This window comes from Vipera ursinii (genome assembly GCF_947247035.1).
Source record: "Vipera ursinii genome assembly, chromosome: 4".
Taxonomy (NCBI): domain Eukaryota; kingdom Metazoa; phylum Chordata; class Lepidosauria; order Squamata; family Viperidae; genus Vipera; species Vipera ursinii.
The window spans coordinates 12582834-12604087 of record NC_139514.1 but is presented as its reverse complement, the minus strand read 5'-3'; the positions used below and the strand labels follow the sequence as shown (position 1 = coordinate 12604087).

The following is a 21254-nucleotide window of genomic DNA, read 5'->3' as shown; positions in this document are numbered from 1 at the left end:
CTTTTTTTTGGGGGGGGGGGAAGTGTTAATCATAACTTTAAATGATTGCTAAGAGACCAGTCATAGATTGAGGACTACCTGCATATTACTGGTTGTTCCTTGTTCTACAAATATTCTCTTACTGTGGTAGTTACAAAAGTTCTTTAAAATGTATCATCCTCCTCCTCTTATACATAGATGCATGGACACACACCCACACCCACAAACACAAACATAAGAGTCTTACCTGGTTCTCAAGCTTGTGTGCAAGAAACAGGGTTGCTCCATCAAATACTTTGGCTTTTCCAAGAAATTCAACATGGTTGTACAAAAGGGCAACCCGTAAACGCCTCGATTCCAGCTCTGGGCTAAATGTTACATGGTACTGGTATAGCTGCCATTCCCTGGGCAAGCCTAAACTAAACAGGTTGGTAACTACTTTCACAGGAATACCACTGGATCCTGAAATGAATAAGATTATTAGCTGGATAGCAAATAAAAAAAAAGTAGGAGGGTGGGAGACCCAAGATTTTTTTTTTTTATTCCATTTATATCCCGCCCTTCTCCGAAGACTCAGGGCGGCTTACAAGCTTAGCAATAGCCTTCATTCTATGTATATGCCTGCTTATTTGGGCTTTCACACACACCCCAAGCGGCATTATTACAAAGTCAGCTTATTGCCCCCAACAATCTGGGTCCTCATTTTACCTACCTCGGAAGGATGGAAGGCTGAGTCAACCTTGAGCCTGGTGGGATGCGAACCTGCACTAATTGCAGGCAGCTGGTGTTACTTAAAGAGGCATTAGCCCACTGCTCCACCAAGGCTCAGATGGTTATGCCAATGCAGATTACATACTAGACAGATTACCAGTACTTTATCAGTTAACAATTATGTCACGTGTAAAAACCCATTGTATTTGTTGAGAACTTCCGAGATTGCCTGAAACTTGTGATGTACAGTAAATTGAATTTTGCAGCCTATCACTCAACAGTGAAATTAAGACCCAATTTTTTCCAAAATGGTGGAAATAAGGGAAATATCACTGCAACTGTAAAGTAGTGTCAATGGGAAATATTATTGTAGCTACCCAAAGAACCCTAGCACAGCACAACTCAAAGATGCAGGGGGGGAAAAACTGTTCCCTAAATAAATTATACCTGTTTTAGAATCTTTGACATGTAACATTGCTTCTCTGGTATTCACTTCCAAGTCCCGAAATCTACACTGGATCCTCCCTCCTCTCTCCATCACCGTATAGCCAGAAGGTCCAACAGAAAAGCCATCTTGACAAGGAAACAAAAATAAAGTGTTGGCAGTCTCAGAGAAAATGAAAAGAAATTATAAAGCTAAAGTTATGTACTGTAATCATATTGGTGTACTGATTAATGAATAATGAAAGTCTATTATAGTTCATTTCATTTGGATCCTAAACTATACACAGGTAGTCTTTGATTTATAGTGATCATTCGAAGTTACAAGGGCACTGAAAAAAGTGACTTATGACCATTTTTCACACTTATGATCATTGCAGTATCCCCATGATCTCGTGATCAAAATTTGGATGCTCGATAACTGGCATGTATTTATGACAGTTGCAGTGTCCAGGGATTATGGGATCACCATCCGCAACCTTCCCAGGTGGCTTCCAACAAGCAAAGTCAATATGGGAAGCTGGACCCACCTCACAACCTTGTGGTTCACTTAAGAACTACAAAGATTTGTTTAGTAACCGCTGCAGGAAAGGTTTTCAATTTGGGCGTAACGCACTAAACAAATGCCTTACTTGGCAGTGGAAACTGAATACCACTTGTAAGTCAAGGACCACCTGCACTTTAAATATTTCCATATATTGGCAGTGGAAACTGAGTACCAGTTGTAAGTCGAGGACTACCCGCACTTTAAATATTTCCATATATTGGCAGTGGAAACTGAGTACCAGTTGTAAGTCAAGGACTACCCGCACTTTAAATATTTCCATATATTGGCAGTGGAAACTGAGTACCAGTTGTAAGTCAAGGACTACCCGCACTTTAAATATTTCCAAATATTGGCAGTGGAAACTGAGTACCAGTTGTAAGTCAAGGACCACCCGCACTTTAAATATTTCCATATACTGGCAGTGGAAACTGAGTACCAGTTGTAAGTCAAGGACTACCCGCACTTTAAATATTTCCATATATTGGCAGTGGAAACTGAGTACCAGTTGTAAGTCAAGGACTACCCGCACTTTAAATATTTCCATATATTGGCAGTGGAAACTGAGTACCAGTTGTAAGTCAAGGACTACCCGCACTTTAAATATTTCCATACACTGGCAGTGGAAACTGAGTACCAGTTGTAAGTCAAGGACTACCCGCACTTTAAATATTTCCATATATTGGCAGTGGAAACTGAGTACCAGTTGTAAGTCAAGGACTACCCGCACTTTAAATATTTCCATATACTGGCAGTGGAAACTGAGTACCAGTTGTAAGTCAAGGACTACCCGCACTTTAAATATTTCCATATACTGGCAGTGGAAACTGAGTACCAGTTGTAAGTCAAGGACTACCCGCACTTTAAATATTTCCATATATTGGCAGTGGAAACTGAGTACCAGTTGTAAGTCAAGGACTACCCGCACTTTAAATATTTCCATATATTGGCAGTGGAAACTGAGTACCAGTTGTAAGTCAAGGACTACCCGCACTTTAAATACAGGGAGTGCAGAATTATTAGGCAAATGAGTATTTTGACCACATCATCCTCTTTATGCATGTTGTCTTACTCCAAGCTGTATAGGCTCGAAAGCCTACTACCAATTAAGCATATTAGGTGATGTGCATCTCTGTAATGAGAAGGGGTGTGGTCTAATGACATCAACACCCTGTATCAGGTGTGCATAATTATTAGGCAACTTCCTTTCCTTTGGCAAAATGGGTCAAAAGAAGGACTTGACAGGCTCAGAAAAGTCAAAAATAGTGAGATATCTTGCAGAGGGATGCAGCACTCTTAAAATTGCAAAGCTTCTGAAGCGTGATCATCGAACAATCAAGCGTTTCATTCAAAATAGTCAACAGGGTCGCAAGAAGCGTGTGGAGAAACCAAGGCGCAAAATAACTGCCCATGAACTGAGAAAAGTCAAGCGTGCAGCTGCCAAGATGCCACTTGCCACCAGTTTGGCCATATTTCAGAGCTGCAACATCACTGGAGTGCCCAAAAGCACAAGGTGTGCAATACTCAGAGACATGGCCAAGGTAAGAAAGGCTGAAAGACGACCACCACTGAACAAGACACACAAGCTGAAACGTCAAGACTGGGCCAAGAAATATCTCAAGACTGATTTTTCTAAGGTTTTATGGACTGATGAAATGAGAGTGAGTCTTGATGGGCCAGATGGATGGGCCCGTGGCTGGATTGGTAAAGGGCAGAGAGCTCCAGTCCGACTCAGACGCCAGCAAGGTGGAGGTGGAGTACTGGTTTGGGCTGGTATCATCAAAGATGAGCTTGTGGGGCCTTTTCGGGTTGAGGATGGAGTCAAGCTCAACTCCCAGTCCTACTGCCAGTTTCTGGAAGACACCTTCTTCAAGCAGTGGTACAGGAAGAAGTCTGCATCCTTCAAGAAAAACATGATTTTCATGCAGGACAATGCTCCATCACACGCGTCCAAGTACTCCACAGCGTGGCTGGCAAGAAAGGGTATAAAAGAAGGAAATCTAATGACATGGCCTCCTTGTTCACCTGATCTGAACCCCATTGAGAACCTGTGGTCCATCATCAAATGTGAGATTTACAAGGAGGGAAAACAGTACACCTCTCTGAACAGTGTCTGGGAGGCTGTGGTTGCTGCCGCACGCAATGTTGATGGTGAACAGATCAAAACACTGACAGAATCCATGGATGGCAGGCTTTTGAGTGTCCTTGCAAAGAAAGGTGGCTATATTGGTCACTGATTTGTTTTTGTTATGTTTTTGAATGTCAGAAATGTATATTTGTGAATGTTGAGATGTTATATTGGTTTCACTGGTAAAAATAAATAATTGAAATGGGTATATATTTGTTTTTTGTTAAGTTGCCTAATAATTATGCACAGTAATAGTCACCTGCACACACAGATATCCCCCTAAAATAGCTATAACTAAAAACAAACTAAAAACTACTTCCAAAAATATTCAGCTTTGATATTAATGAGTTTTTTGGGTTCATTGAGAACATGGTTGTTGTTCAATAATAAAATTAATCCTCAAAAATACAACTTGCCTAATAATTCTGCACTCCCTGTATTTCCATATATTGGCAGTGGAAACTGAGTACCAGTTGTAAGTCAAGGACTAACCGCACTTTAAATATTTCCATATATTGGCAGTGGAAACTGAGTACCAGTTGTAAGTCAAGGACTACCCGCACTTTAAATATTTCCATATACTGGCAGTGGAAACTGGGTACCAGTTGTAAGTCAAGGACTACCTGTACTTTAAATATTTCCATATACTCTGTTGATCAGGCTGTTTTAAGAATAGCTATTGCACAATTAACTTGCTTACATTTCAACGGCTCTTCTCCAGTTCTTACATGGCTGCTACTGGCCTCTGGCACACTGTAAGAAGCAGTGTCTCCCGAACAACCCTTTAAGGTAGAAATGATAAACGCTGACAAATTAAAAACTATGAACAGATTATGCTTTTCTCCACTGACTTGATTTGATTTTTTTTTAAAAAAATTGCTATTAAGTAACACTCCACTGTTCTAAGATTCTGAGAATGGAAAACTACAAAACACCATCAGTCTGACTCTACTTCCTGTTTTGTTTGCTATCAAACCTCTCCCTTTTTTACTACCATAAAATCAGACAAGATAAACCATTATGGAAAGATTAAGAAACAGATCAGCATCACAGGGTCTAACCGCACAACTAGAACCATCCCTTTCAGATATCCCAAATATAAACTATATTCCCAGGACGAACATTTTATCAATGTATAAAACATTCCAAATAAATTAGATTAAGTAGTATTTAGTATTTAGTATTTATTAAATTTGTATACCGCCCTTCTCCCGAGGGACTCAGGGCGGTGAACAGGGCACATATAAATAGAAGATACAAAAATTAAAAAAAGAATTAAATAATCGCCCAGATAAAACAGTAACAATATAAAAAACCCAATTAAAAACCCTAACTTCCCCCATCAGGCCAGGCCAGCTTGTTCAAATAAATGGGTCTTCAGAAAAATTAAAAGTAAAAAGTAAAAAGTAAAATTCCCTGAGCCTGAGTTCTCTATTTATTGTTTTCAATAGCTTTTTTTATATAACTTTCTATCACTTGTTATTGAAGAAAATCACAGTGACTTGACACTCTTCATTTTAATTGTCTTTCTGGGCTCACTAACATTACAACATCAGTTACTAATACTCTTTTATAAGACATCTTTCTGAATTGAATTCTGCCTACAGGAATACATTTCTTTGGAGATTGTATAAATTTGATTCATGAGCATCTGTTCAAATATGGTGCTTTTTAGTATATTGTTTTCCTAGGACAAAATATATCCAGTGAAAGCACCAAATTAAAAATACAGCCATTTATGTAGAACACAAATATGTCTTAAACAAACTAGCAATCATTATTATAAATCATTAAATGTAGATCTAAATAAGGGATGTCAGGCATAGAAAAGATTAAGAACCACTGGTTTAATGGTACAGTTGGCCCACAAGAGAAGATACATGTTTTGCAAACAAGCACAGACATAAAAACATACTGGTTTTGAGAAATCGCTTTGCCCAAATGTTTCTCTTCCAGGAAAGCGTTGTCCTCTGGCTTTGACACGAGCTCGTCCACTCATTATTCCAGTTCTGACTCACGGAAATAAAAAGAACGAGCACCCAAAGGCAGAACAAGAAGCAATGAATGCGAACTAATCAAGAAGAGACCCAACCTAGAAATAAAGAGAAATTTCCTGACAGTTAAAACAATTAATCAGTGAAACAGCTTGCCTTCAGAAGTTGTGGTTGATCCATCACTGGAAGTTTTTAAGAAGAGATTGGCTAATTATTTGTCTGAAATAGTATAGGGCCGTGGTGGTAAACCTATGGCACGTGTGCCACAGGTGGCAAGCAGAGCCCTCTCTGTGGGCACACGAGCCGTCGCCCCAGTCCTAGGCCTTCAGCTGGGTTTTATAAAACCTTTTCGCTTTAGGCCTCCGCCGCCGTGTGCAAAAAAAAAAAAAGGTTCAATCAATCAGTCAGTTTCAACTTCTCGCGGGGAAAAAAAAGATCTCGCAAAGTTTGAACTGATTGATTGAACTTTTTAGTCCCACTCAGCCTGCCGTTACCACCGCAGCCACGCCCACCCAGTGGGCCACACCCACCCGGCACCCGACGATACATAAGGGGTTTTTGGGTTGCAGTTTGGGCGCTCGGTCTCTAAAAGGGTCGCCATCACTGGTATAGGGTCTCCTGCTTGAGCAGGGGGTTGGACTACAAGACTAACCTCCAAGGTCCCTTCCGACTCTGTTCTCGGGTTAACTCTAATTCCAGAAGGATAGATCTGGTGGATGGAAAAGCAACACAAAAGATCAGGGGTGGCCAAAACTTCGAGACTTGACTTTCCCATATGAAACTCTCCATTCCTAATTGAGATGATTTGAAAAGAATACAGGGTTAATTTGAGTTGTAGTTTTCACATTCTACCTTCTACATCAAGGGGGCCTTATTATACTGGACTTTATAGAAAGCAGCTTTTTTTTAAAAAAAAAAAGACAGCAGCCACAACGTAGTAAAAAGCTGGCTATGGGTGTTCACCTATGTCAAGGGTGTCAAACTCAATTTCATTGAGGGCCGCGTCAGCATTGCGGTTGCTCTCAGGGGGCCGGGTGGGTCTGGCCAGGGTGGGCGTGGCCTACTGGGTGGGCGTGGCTAGAGTGCGTATGGCCTACTGGGTGGGCATGGCCAGCTCTACACTGTTCGCATCAAGGGTGCCTATGGGGGCCTGGGCAGGAGTGGGACAGATCTGAGGGTCTCTGGCAGGAGGAGGGTCTCTGGGCCAGGGCCAAGGCAGTGGGGGCCGTTCCCCCACTGTTTCCAGGATGGCTTCGCGGGCCGCATGAAACCACTTCACGGGCCGGATCTGGCCCCCGGGCCTTGTGTTTGACATGTCTGGCCTATGTTATAAAGCAAGGGTGTCAAACTCAATTTCATTGAGGGCCGCGTCAGCATTGCGGTTGCCCTCAGGGGGCTGGGTGGGTGTGGCCAGGGTGGGCGTGGCCTACTGGGTGGGCGTGGCTAGAGTGCGTATGGCCTACTGGGTGGGCATGGCCAGCTCTACACTGTTCGCATCAAGGGTGCCTATGGGGGCCTGGGCAGGAGTGGGACAGATCTGAGGGTCTCTGGCAGGAGGAGGGTCTCTGGGCCAGGGCCAAGGCAGTGGGGGCCGTTCCCCCACTGTTTCCAGGATGGCTTCTGGGGCCGCATGAAACCACTTCACGGGCCGGATCTGGCCCCCGGGCCTTGTGTTTGACATGTCTGACCTATGTTATAAAGCAAGGGTGTCAAACTCAATTTCATTGAGGGCCGCATCAGCATTGCAGTTGCTCTCAGGGGGCCGGATGGGTATGGCCAAGGTGGGCGTGGCCTACTGGGTAGGCGTGGCTAGAGTGCGTAAGGCCTACTGGGTGGGCATGGCCAGCTCTACATTGTTCACATCAAGGCTGTCTAGGCAGGAGTGGGACAGATCTGAGGGTCTCTGGTAGAAGGAGAGTCTCTGGGCCAGGGCCAAGGCAGTGGGGGCCGTTCCCTCACTGTTTCCAGGATGGCTTCATGGGCCGCATGAAACCACTTCGCGGGCCGGATCCGGCCCCCGGGCCTTGTGTTTGACATGTCTGTTATAAAGCGATAGTTCTTAATTTATTGCCTTTATGTCTTGCTTTTCAGCCATGAGTAGGAACCTCGTAAAAAATGATATTTCACCTGTGCTGTTTCTCAACATTCTTTCTTGAAACTTGGCGCTGAGGACCAAAAGCAGAGTCCACCTATTTGCAACTTTGGGCCAGTTAGCCCAACCCACCTCATAGAAGTTGTGGTGGTGGTGAAGAAAAATAGGAGAAAGAAGCACTGTGTATAGCACCTTGAGCACTTGTACAAAGGTGGAATACAAATCTAATAAATACATTCTTGGGTCAAAATTGTAAAGTGACAATTGGCCAAGATGAAAAGAGCATAGAGGAAAGAAACTGCTCGTCTATTGCTCCTCACATATGGCCATGTAGCATGTACCGAATTATTATTATTGCTATTGTGCTCTGTGTGTTTTTGGGCAGCTGAAGTCATGTACACAGGGATCTTCCTTTACTTTATTCCCACAATAAAACCTCTGTGAGTTAATCTGGATGGAGAAAAAATGGCTGCCCATAGGTTACCTAGAGCTTTCAGGCTGAGAATTGAAGTTAGTCCACGTTTCTCCACCTTGGCAACTTTTAAGATGCCAGCTGGGGAATTCTAGCAGTTGTTGTTCATCTAGTTTAAAAGTTGCCAAGGTGGAGAAACACTGTTTTAATTGCTACATCACACTACTAGTTCCTGAAGGAACAGGATTCTCTTCTTGATTTCATCCGCCAAATTAAGAAATGGTTTTGTTTGCTTTATTGCTAATACAAAATAGTACAGCCTGAATTGCTGCAAAACTTCTGTACAATTATTGGCTGACTACCATATAGTATGTTATTGTTGCATGAATACAGGTAGTCCTCAATTTACAACCACGATTGAGCCCCAACAAATTCATTCAAATTTAGTCACATTTCATGATCTTTCTTGCCACACTGAAGTGAATCTGCTTGGCCATTGACTTTGCTTGTCAGAAGGAACAGTTGCTGGAATTGGGTATGTCTGGTTTAATGAAGAGAAGGGCGAGGGGTGACATGATAGCAGTGTTCCAATATCTCAGGGGCTGCCACAAAGAAGAGGGAGTCAAGCTAGGACAAGAAGCAATGGATGGTAACTAATCCAAGGAGAGAAGCAACCTAGAACTAAGGAGAAACTTCCTGACAGTTAGAACAATTAACCAGTGGAACAACCTGCCTCCAGAAGCGGTGAATGCTCCAACACTGGAAGTTTTTAGGAAGAGACTGGACAGCCATTTCTCCGAAATGGTATAGGGTTTCCTGCCTGAGCAGGGGCTTAGACTAGATGATCTCCAAGGTCCCTTCCAACTACTACTACTACTATTATATTGTAAAAGGTGATCACGTGACCTAGGGACAGTCCAACCATCATAAATAAGTCAAATGGCAAGTGTCTGAATTTTGATCACAGGGCCATTGCATTAAATATGATCATTTTTTTCAGTGCTGTTGTAACTTTGGTCATTAAATGGACTGTTCTAAGTTGAGGACTACCTGTGTAGCCCCTTAATTCTTCCCCTCAATAATATTCTCTCTCTCTCTCTCTCTCTCTCTCTCTCTATATATATATATATATATATATATATATATATATATATATCTCCTATGGACAACGTTCCTCCAGGCCTTCCTTCCTGTCATATATATATATATATATATATATATATATATATATATATATATATATATATATATATATAGCGAGCCAAAAAAAATTTACACACACACATATATATAAATATTATATATATTACACACACACGCATATATATATATATATAGTTAACAAGCATTTAACATATATATATATATATATATATATATATATATATATATATACATATACATATACATATACATATATATATATATATATATATGTATTACACATACACACACACACACACACAGATACATACACACACACACACCTGAAAACAGCAGGTTTTGGAAGGCAGGAGGCAGAACCAATGTCTGAAACAGGGGTCCTTTCTGTGTTTGAGGCTCAGAGACGCCACACACCCCTTACCGTTAACCTCACCAGCAACGCCTGATAGGACTCGCCCTAAGGGAAGCCAAGGGAAGACCGGGATCAAACGGGACAAAGACTTCCAGCTACCACCACCCCGCGGCGACACGCGTCAGGCCCCCTCTGGTTTTGGCCTCGTACAGACACGTGCCGCAAGGCAACCTGCCTCGAAATATAACCACGCCCACTACGGAGGCCACGCCTTCCTCCTGCGCGTTCTCTTTCCATGGCATCAGCCCCCGGGCGTTCGGTCCGAGGAACGTGTTTTTTTCCTTTTCGCCTGAAAGGCGCATGTGCGAGAAATCTAATTCTCTCCTGTGGTAATTCACTTTTCCTTAAGAGCCTGAATAGGAGAATGGCTACCTAGGATGAAGGATACTAGGGTGGGTTAGGGATATTAATACAAATAGTCACTACATGATTTACATATTTATGGCCTGTTGGCAAAAAGAAACACATCTGATAAGAGTGTGCACAACGTTCTAAACCTTAAACCCTGGTTCATTAGCCTGAGTAACAGACATTATTCAGTAGAAGGTTATTTAATAGTGTTGAATGCTCCAACACTGGAGGTTTTTAAGCAGAGACTGGACAACCATTTGTCTGAAATGGTATAGTTTCTTCCTTGAACAGGGTTAGACTAGAAAACCTCCAAGGTCCCTTCCAACTCTGTTATTCTGCTTTAAAAATCTTTGAGAATACCAGATCTGCCCTCATATCTGGTCCACCAATGCAGAAAAAAATGCAGAAAAGTCTTAATATTTAGATGCTTTTAATAGTCTATAGAGTTTTGCAGTCAAATGGGATAGCTTAAACCCAGTCTTGATAATCACATGGATGAATCCATGTCATTTTCTTTAGAGAAAAGGTTTGCTATTGGCTTTCTGTGGGATATTTTTGTTCTATCTTGCAGTCTATCATACAGCTCTGAAATTTTCTTGAATAACAGAATAGCAGAGTTGGAAGGGACCTTGGAGGTCTTCTAGTCCAACCCCCTGCTCAAGCAGGAGACCATGTATCATTCCAGACAAATAATTTTCCAATCTCTTAAAAACTTCCAGTGTTGGAGCACCCACAACTTCTGGAGGCAAGTCATTCCACTGATTAATTGTTCTAACTGTCAGGAAATTGCTCCTTAGTTCTAGGTTACTTCTCTCCTGGATTAGTTTCCATGCATTGCTTCTTGTACAATAATTAATATAATTCAGGCAATAATTCCAAAAGCTCATGATATCAACAGAACAAACCTGCTTCAAATACAGGTAGTCCTCAACTTACAACGATTCATTTAATGATCATTCAAAGTTACAATGACACTGAAAAAAGTGACTTATGGCTGTTTTTCACGCTTAAGACCATTGCAGCATCCCCATAGTCCCGTGATCCAAATTCAGATGCTTGGCAACTGGCATGTATGTATGATGGTTGCAATGTCCCAGGGTCCTGTGATCACCTTTTGTGACTTCCGACAAGCAAAGTCAATGGAAAAGCCAGATTCACTTAACCACCATGTTCCTAATTTAACAACTGCAGTGATTCACTTAACAACTGTGGCAAGATAGGTTGTAAAATGGAGGGAAACTCACTTAACAACTGTCTTGTATATCAACAGAAATTTTGGGCTCCATTGTGGTTGTACGTCAAGGACTATCTGTATGCTGATAATGTGGAAGGACTATCAAGCAGTTTCTGGGTTACAGTATAGCAGGAGTGTTTTAAATAGTCATAATAGTAAAGTTGGAAGGGACCTTGGAGGTCATCGAGTCCAACCCCCTGCTCAGGCAGGAAACCCTATAGCATTTCAGACAAATGGCTGTCCAGTCTCTTCTTAAAAACTTCCAGTGTTGGAGCATTCACCGCTTCTGGAGGCAGGTTGTTTCTCTCCTTGATTAGTTTCCATCCCTTGCTTCTTGTCCTGCTTTCGGGAGCTTTGGAGAATAGCTAGACTCCCTCTTCTTTGTGGCAGCCCCTGAGATATTGGAACACTGCTATCATGTCACCCCTCACCCTTCTCTTCATTAAACTAGACATATCCAATTCCAATAATAATAATAATAATAATAACAACAACAACAACAACAACAACAACAACAACAATAATAATAATAATAATAATAATAATAATAATAATAATAAAAGTTGGAAGGGACCTTGGAGGTCATCTAGTCCAACCCCCTGCTCAGGCAGGAAACCCTATACCATTTCAGACAAATGGCTGGCCAGTCTCTTCTTAAAAACTTCCAGTGTTGGAGCATTCACCGCTTCTGGAGGCAGGTTGTTCCACTGGTTAGTTGTTCTAACTGTCAGGAAATTTCTCCTTAGTTCTGGGTTGCTTCTCTCCTTGACTAGTTTCCATCCGTTGCTTCTTGTCCTGCTTTCAGGTGCTTTGGAGAATAGCTTGACTCCCTCTTCTTTGTGGCAGTCCGAACACTGCTATCATGTCACCCCTCACCCTTCTCTTCATTAAACTAGACATATCCAATTCCAGCAGCCGTTCCTTATACCTTCGTTGCTCTTCTCTTTCCAGAGTCTCAACATCTTTTTTACATTGTTGTGACCAAAACTGGATGCAGTATTCCAAGTGTGGCCTTACCAAGGCATTGTAAAGTGGTATTAATACTTTACGTGATCTTGATTCTATCTCTCTGTTAATGCAGCCTAGCACTGTGTTGGCTTTTTTGGCAGCTGCAGCACACTGCTGGCTCATATTTAAGTGATTGTCCACTAGGACTCCGAGATCCCTCTCACAGTTACTACTATTGAGCAAGGTACCCCCTACTATCTCTGTACATTTGGTTTTTCTTGCCTAAATGTAGAACCTTAATTTTTTCACCATTGAATTTCATTTTGTTAGATAGCACACAGTGTTCAAGTCTGTCCAGATCCTCCTGTATCTTAAGCCTATCTTCTGGAGTGTTGGCTATTCCTGCCAGCTTGGTGTCTTCTGCAAATTTGATGAGTTCCCCATCTATCCCCTCGTCCAAATTGTTGATGAAGATGTTGAAGAGCACTGGGCCCAGAACAGAGCCCTGGGGCACCCCACTACATACTTCCCTCCATGTAGATGCGGTTCCACTGAGGACCACACTGAGTACGGCCGATCAGCCAGCTACGAATCCATCTGGTGGTGATGCTGTCTCACCCACATTTTTCTATCTTATCAAGTAGTAGGTTGTGGTCTACTTTATCAAATGCCTTACTGAAGTCCAAGTAAATTATATCCACAGCATTCCTCTGGTCCACTAATTTTGTCCCTTGTCACTTGGTCAAAGAATGCAATAAGATTTGTCTGGCATGATATGTTTTTGACAAACTTATGTTGGCTTTTAGTAATGACTTCGTTTGCCTCTAGGTGCTCGCTGGTTCATTGTTTGATTATCTTTTCCAGAATCTTCCCAGGTATTGAGGTCAGGCTGATAAGTCTGTAATTTCCTGGATCCATTTTTTTCCCTTTTTTGAAGATGGGAACTACATCAGCTCTTTTCCAGTCCTCTGGTTTTCCCATTGCTCCAGGATCTTTGAAAGATATAGTTCAGTGGTTCTGAGACCACATCTGCCAGTTCCTTGAGAACCTTGAGGTGTAATCCATCTGGTCCTGGTGATTTGAACTCATCTAGGCTGGACAGGTGCTCACTTACCATTTTCTTGCCTATCTTAACTTGTGTTTCTATTCTGTTTTTTATGGCACTATTTTTGATAGGTTGGTCTGTTTTTTCCCTGTGTGTAAAGACAGATGCAAAAAATGAGTTAAATAGTTCTGCTTTCTCCCTGTTGCTTGTCACCTTCTTGCCACTTTTACCCACTAATGGAGCAATCATTTCCTTTACTTTTTTTGTTTTTTACATGTTGAAAGAAGCTTTTTTTGTTATTTTTGACCTTGGTCGCAAGCCTTAGTTCATTTTCAGCCTTAGCTTTCCTCACTTCATTTTTGCAGGCTCAGGCTATTTGCTGATATTCTGACTTAGTTACGTGCCCCTCTTTCCATTTTCTATACTTGTCCTTTTTATCTTTCAATTTATCAGAGAGTTCTTTATGCAGCCATGCTAGGGTTTTTTGAGAGCTATTATTTTTCCTCTTTGTTGGTATTGTGCTAGACTGGGCTTTTATTATCTCACTTTTCAAAATTTCCCAAGCTTCTTGAGTTGTTTCCCCCTTGAGGATTCTCATCCATGGAATCCTTCCCAAGCTCTCTCTAAGTTTATTGAAATTAGCTCTCTTAAAGTCCAAGACTCTAGTTTGACTGTATTCTATTGCTTGTGCTTCCATAATGTTAAATTCCAGTACTGCATGATCACTTCCTCCCAAGGTTCCTGTGGCTTCAACACCTTCTATCATTTCATCTTTGTTAGTGAGATCCAAAATGGCTAATCCCCTAGTTCCCTTCTCTACTTTTTGGGTGACAAAGTTGTCTGCTAGGTTTGTCAGGAATCTGCTTGATCTTCCACTTGGTGCAGAGTTTATCTCCCAGTTGATGTCAGGGTAGTTAAAGTCCCCCATTACTATTGTGATGTGGTTCCTACATACCTTAGTTAGCTGACTAGCAAAATGTTCATCTATTTCCTCTGTTTGGTTGGGTGCCCTATAGTATACAACTATGGCAATGTCATTTTTTCTCCCTTTTATATTGACCCAAATGCATTCAAGTTTACAGTTTTCATCATTGTTGTGCTCTATTTCTGTATAGATGTAGTTATTTCTTATATAGAGAGCAACTCCATCTCCTCTTTTATTTGGTCTGTTTCTTTTGAATAATTTAAATCCCTCTAGCTGTGTGTTCCATTTGTGGGTTTCATCCCACCATGTTTCCGTGATGGTGACAATATATACAAATCCCAGGAAACAATCTATAAGATCTTATAGGAAATTGAAAGTAAAGAAGAATTAAGGAAATCACATACAAAAATAAACATTCTAAACCAAATTCAACTTCTAGAACAGCAATTGTATATGTGTGTATGGTAGAGTGTCATGGTTCCGATAGATGAAACCAGTAAAAGAACTTCAAGGCAAGAATTCTTTCTTAAAGAACATTTTATTAGGAAACAAAAGTATCGGCACTTACATGTTGTTCTTAGTTGCGAAGTCGTGTCCGACCCATCGCGACCCTATGGACAATGTTCCTCGAGGCCTTCCTGTCCTCTACCATCTTCTGGAGTCCATTTAATCTCACACCTACTGCTTCAGTGACTCCATCCAGCCACCTCATTCTCTGTCATCCCCTTCTTCTCTTGCCCTCAACCTTTCCCAGCGTTAAACTCTTCTCCAGTGAGTCCTTCCTTCTCATTAGGTGGCCAAAGTATTTGAGTTTTAGCTTCAGGATCTGGCCTTCTAAAGAGCAGTCAGGGTTGATCTCCTCTAGGACTGACCAGTTTGATCGCCTTGCAGTCCAAGGAACTCGCAGGAGTCTTCTCCAGCACCAGAGTTCAAAGGCCTCGATTCTTTGGCACTCAGCCTTTCTTATGGTCCAGCTTTCACTGCCATACATTGCAACTGGGAAGTCCATAGCCTTGACTATACGCACTTTTGTTGACAGGGTAATGTCTCTGCTTTTTAGTGTGCTGTCTAGATTTGCCATGGCTTTCCTCCCAAGGAGCAAGCGTCTTTTAATTTCTTGGCTACAGTCCCCATCTGCAGTGATCTTGGAACCCAGGAAAATAAAATCTGTCACTACCTCCATTTCTTCCCCATCTATTTGCCAGGAATTGAGAGGGCCAGATGCCATGATCTTGGTTTTCTTAATGTTTAGTTTCAACCCAACTTTTGCACTCTCCTTCTTCACCCTCAACAAGAGGCTCTTTAGTTCTTCTTCACTTTCTGCCATTAGAGTGGTATCATCTGCATATCTTAGGTTGTTGATGTTTCTTCCGGCAATCTTAATTCCAACTTTTGATTCATCTAGCCCTGCCTTTCTCATGATGTGCTCTGCATATAAGTTAAATAGGCAAGGCGACAGTATACAGCCTTGCCGGACTCCTTTCCCAATTTTGAACCAATCAGTGGTTCCGTGTCCAGTTCTCACTGTTGCTTCTTGGCCCGCATATAGATTTCTCAAGAGACAAATAAGATGGTCTGGTATGCCCATCTCTTTAAGGACTTGCCACAGATTGTTATGATCCACACAATCAAAGGCTTTAGCATAGTCAATGAAGCAGAAGTAGATGTTTTTCTGGAACTCTCTAGCTTTCTCCATGATCCAGCGTATGTTGGCAATTTGATCTCTGGTTCCTCTGCCTCTTCGAAATCCTGCCTGTACTTCTGGTAGTTCTCGATCCACATACTGCTGGAGTCTAGCTTGTAGGATTTTAAGCATAACTTTACTAGTATGAGAAATGAGTGCAATGGTGCGATAGTTTGAACATTCTTTGGCACTGCCTTTCTTTGGAATTGGAATGTAAACTGATCTTTTCCAATCCTGTGGCCACTGTTGAGTTTTCCAAATTTGCTGGCAAATTGAGTGTAGCACTTTTACTGCATCGTCTTTTAAGATTTTGAATAGCTCAGCTGGGATACTGTCACCTCCACTAGCTTTGTTGTTGCTCAGCTTTTCTAAGGCCCACTTCACTTCACATTCTAGGATGTCTGGCTCGAGGTCAGTGACCACCTCATTGTGATTATCAGGGATGTTAAGCTCATTTTTGTATAGTTCTTCTGTGTAATTTTGCCACCTCTTCTTAATCTCTTCTGCCTCTGTTAGGTCCCTGCCATTTTGGTCCTTTATCATGCCCATTTTTGCATGAAACGTAGTCCAACGTAGGCACTTACATAGTCCAACCCAAAACTGAGATTCCCTCCCCCAGATACAAAGTAAGAAGTTGCAATTTCCATCCCACAAACGCTGTCATAAATCACATTTCCCAATTAGCGCAAGACTTGGGCTTTTCTCACTGGCCCTTCAGCCTGCCAAAACCTTCTCAGACCATGTTGTCAGGACCCACCCCAATCCACGTCTTAGGAAGTCAAAAACTCTTGGAGTCAAGGTTTTAGTCCAAAAGGAATCTTTACTATGGCATGCTTGGTTGTAGGAAATGAGACAGGGCTTAATGGTTCCACGATGTAATCCCTTATAAAGAGTTCCCGGTTTAACCCCCCTTAATCCCCATTTGGTCAGTCCCCCCATCCTTCCTCTCGTATCATCCATCTCGTGGGAAAAAGGAAGTTAGGACCCTTTTGTTTATTGCTGTCTACCGTGACAAAAGCCAGATGCTAGCCCCCCCTTTTGTTTCCCCAGTTCAAAAGGCTTCTCCTTTCCTTTGAAATGCCTATTGCCGGTTCAATACACATCTATCCTCTTCTCTTCGGGAGATGGCAGAATCCATGGGATATGTTTGAAACATTCCATTTATGAATATGGTATAAATGGATTCTGACACATGTCCTGGAGTTCCCTCACTTCTACATTGTTATGGCTAACTAAACCCTCAAGCATTTACCCCATCCCCCTTCTAACTCTGAACTCTAAAAGAATAATAAAGGCACACTAGAAACAAAAGTAAAAATGGCTGCTGATTCTCAGTTGTCAGAGCAACGACATCCATTGTCACAGTGTTGACATCTGGGGCCCCCTTAACAGAAAGGTGTAATCCTGCAATTTAAACAGAAGTATAAGTTAACGGTTGCCCCTTGGCTTGTTGGGGTGCTTGTCATAGAATTTACGGATGGCTGCTGAGTTTTATGGATGACCTTACTAGCTTTCACATCATTAGATTTTATCCATGTGGCCTCTGATAATGTATAACCCTTCCACTGAACTAGATATTGCAATTTTTCTTTAAAAATCAGCGTTGACATTGAGAATTAGAGAATAAATTGAATTTCCTTAAGCAAATGAACTTTGAGTAGGCAAATATACCAGGGAGGTGGTTGGCTTGTAAGTTAAATAAAAAGTAAAGGTAAAGGTTCCCCCACACGTGTGTGCTAGTTGTCTCCGACTCTAGGGGCCGGTGCTCATCTCTGTTTCAAAGCCGAAGAGCCAGCGTTTGTCCGAGGACATCTCCGTGGTCATGTGGCTGGCATGACTAGATGCCAAAGGTGCACGGAACGCTGTTACCTTCCCACCGTAGTGGTCCCTATTTTTCTACTTGCATTTTTACATGCTTTCGAACTGCTAGGTTGGCAGAAGCTGGGACAAGTAACAGGTGCTTACTCTGTTACGTGGCACTCGGGATTCGACCCGCCAAACTGCTGACCTTCTGATCGACAAGCTCAGCATCCTAACCCACTGAGCCACCGTGTCCTAAGTTAAATAAGGAAAGAACTAAAGTGATTTTGAAACTCTAGAAAGGTGATATAGTTGTAACAGATAATTTTGCAACATAAAGAAACTTTCATCATTAATCTTCCGATCTGTATAAAAGATCTGACATCTTAGGAAAAAAAATAGAAGGTTATCTCCAAAAGCAGAACCTACCACATCTTACAGATACACAGAAAGAATTTATGAATGGACCAATTACTTGATGAAAATCTCGTAAGTTATAAAAAAAAATCAAGTTAGGGAAAGCAACTGTGCCAGATGGTCTTCTGGAGATTTATTATAAATGTTTTGAAAAATAAATGTCACAACACATCCAGAATACAATGACTTCTATTTTACAAGGTAATGGGATACCAGAATCATGGAAAGAAGCCAATATCACTCTAATACCTAAAGAGAAGCAAGACCCAACCTTAATTAAAAACTATTTTTAATTAAAAACATTATTAAACAGTAACTATAAAATATTTACATCTATGTTGGCTAAAAGACTCAAGACAATTCTTCAAGAACTCATCCATCAAGACCAAAGTGGGTTTTTACCCAAAAAATAATTATAGAACAGTGTGAGGATAGTTTTGAATGTCTTAGAACATGGGTGTCAAACGCGCCAAATCACGTGATGTGTTGCAACATATTGCAATTTTTTCCCATTGCCAGAGCTGGGGTGGGCGTGGCCTCTGCAGGATGCAACCAGCCCATGGGCCGGCATTTTGACACCCCCTGCCTTCGAGCATTTACAGCAGGGAGGAGCAACTATGGCCCTTTATGACTTGTGGACTTCAATTCCCAGAATTCCATGCTGGCTCAGGAATTCTGGGAGTTGAAGTCCACATGCCATAAAGGGGGCATAGTTCCCCACCCTGATCTACAGCAACACAACGAAAAGCAAGCTGCATTAGTATTTTTAGATGCAGAAAAAGCTTTTGATAATCTCAACTAGCCATGTTTGTTTATAAAGTATTGGAAGTTATGCATTTGGGGGAGAGTTTGTGTAGTATGAAAGGAGACTCACACAAATCTTGAGCAGCTGTGTTCTTTATTGGTTAACATTCACTCATATATGTATGTCTTAAACAATAGCTTTAGCAGTTAAGCATTAACAGTTTACATGCCATCCCGAAATTGGTTGTTTTTCCTTATCTATTGCTTATCCCTTTCAATTAACACAAGGATTAATATATGATCCAGTTTCCTGCATTCCCTAAGCTTATCTTTCTAATTTAAGATTTGTTTCTTGCATGTTAACTCAAGCCCACTCTGTACACATCCTTTGCAGTCCCTGTCTGAGGTTTGCCATCCAAAACACGAACGTGCAGAATATGTACTTCAAGATGGACTCAGGAAACATGCTACACGTCCTCTCTTTTTATTTTAAATTGAGGAAACAGAGCCTTTTGAAGATTTTGAAGCTGAATGGGATGGAGAGAAACTGGAGCAGGGCGAAATAAGACAATGAAAGAAGGTATACATTGAGCAAAACAACAACAAGCAATACAAAATCCAATGACCAAGAGGCCATAAAAAAACAGTTGACGGAGCCAAGTCCAATCAGGAAGCCAATTAGTCAACCATTCAAAAGGGGAGGGAGTATGAGTATTATCCAAAATATATGTTTGGAGTTTAGCTAATTCATCCTCAATGGTTTTATTCAAAGAATGGTAATGGACAGCACAAGCATGATTACCCACAAGCTTACAAAATCCCCCCTGACGTGCTAACAAATAATCAATTGCAAAGCGCTGTTGAATCATGTCTTGGTTGAGTTCTTCAATTTCAGCCTGCAAATCACGCACAATGGCAGCAGTGGCATTGATAGTCTTCTCCAAGCGACAAGTGAGCCCTAGAATAAAATGGCGATTTTCTTGTGCTATGATGCCAGGATAAGAACCTAAGGTGATAATGCCAGTAATGGCACCAGCAATAGCACGGCCAAAAGTGGAACCTCCAGAAAGCTGTTTGTCAATGCTAACATTATCCTCACACATGGGGCCCATGAGATCTCGACGAAGCCGGGAGGAAGAAACTGCAGGGGCAACTTGAACAGGTAGAGAAGGATAACCTATAGCAGCACACTGATAATTTTGAGGGTGCACATTTGTGGCATACTTATCAAAAAAGAACTACACATTAGGATCCTTCAGCTGCCATCCAGCACAAATGCAGCCTGGATTAGAGCTATCAGTGGCACTGAACAAGGGAAAATTTTGTCGATATGATTCAGGAGCAATATTATGGCCATAAAGAGAGGTGTTAAAGGTTCCCCATAACCAATAGTAGTCAGAACAATAGGTATAGTTTCCAAGTTTATTGAGAATTTTACGAGCTTTACTTATATCCTTCCAGTTGTTAAGCCAAGTATGACCAGCATGGCAACAAAAACAAACCCCTTTTGTGAAATGGGTAAGTTTAAAATAACGCCACTGAACATTGTTCAGCTGAGTAGGAGGTTTTGAAAAGATACAAGAATTCTGAATATTCTGTAGTTGGGAGACCACAAATGCAGTGGACACTATAAGATTCGGTATAAATGCCACTTGGCCAAGGGCCATAGGCAGCTCATAATATAGCACAACCCCTGGTCCATGTACAGTGAACATGCATTGAGCGTGACGCACCCATAAATTGGGACTTGGGGCAACATATGTGGTATTACTATCCTCAAGGTCAGTGGTAGCTATAGCAGAAGGAAACAGCAAACAAAGGAACAATAAAATAGTGACAGAATTAGCCGTTATGATGGCAAATACAGCAGCTACCAAATTCTCTGGTGTCTGAGGCAAGGCTGCCTTATCTAATTGCTGTTGGGCTTGATAAGTAGTAGCCTTCACCTGCCCCATGTGAGTGTGCTAGCCTGTTCAGTTTTAGCTTTTGGAAGCCGAGTCTCCGTTTTCAGCTGAAGACTGAAGTTCGGAATTGGATTGGACAGACCCTGATGCCATGCCATAATACGGACAAATACAGCAAGCAGGCACCCACACAGCACGTTTAGTGTCAGGATCTTCTACTGCACCGCAGCCATGTCCCCAGGTAATCAGTCGAGCAGGACCTTTCCACTGCGGATCAGGGCTTTGACGATAGTGCACCAAAGGTTTCTCCAATAACTTTTCTACT

At 41.7% G+C, this 21254-nt stretch overlaps 1 protein-coding gene across 1 annotated transcript in view; it reads right to left on the bottom strand.

Annotated features, from left to right (window-relative positions):
• The window catches only part of PIWIL4 (piwi like RNA-mediated gene silencing 4), a gene marked incomplete at its 5' end in the record, with an annotated part of 54524 nt that extends 34396 nt beyond the window's left edge, over positions 1 to 20128 (bottom strand). The window contains 3 exons of the mRNA XM_083362596.1: positions 227 to 441; positions 1138 to 1263; positions 19855 to 20128. Coding sequence (XP_083218722.1) covers positions 227 to 441; positions 1138 to 1263; positions 19855 to 20128 — 615 coding nt within the window. The remainder of the gene's footprint in view (positions 1 to 226; positions 442 to 1137; positions 1264 to 19854) is intronic.
• Positions 20129 to 21254: the final 1126 nt, after the last annotated feature.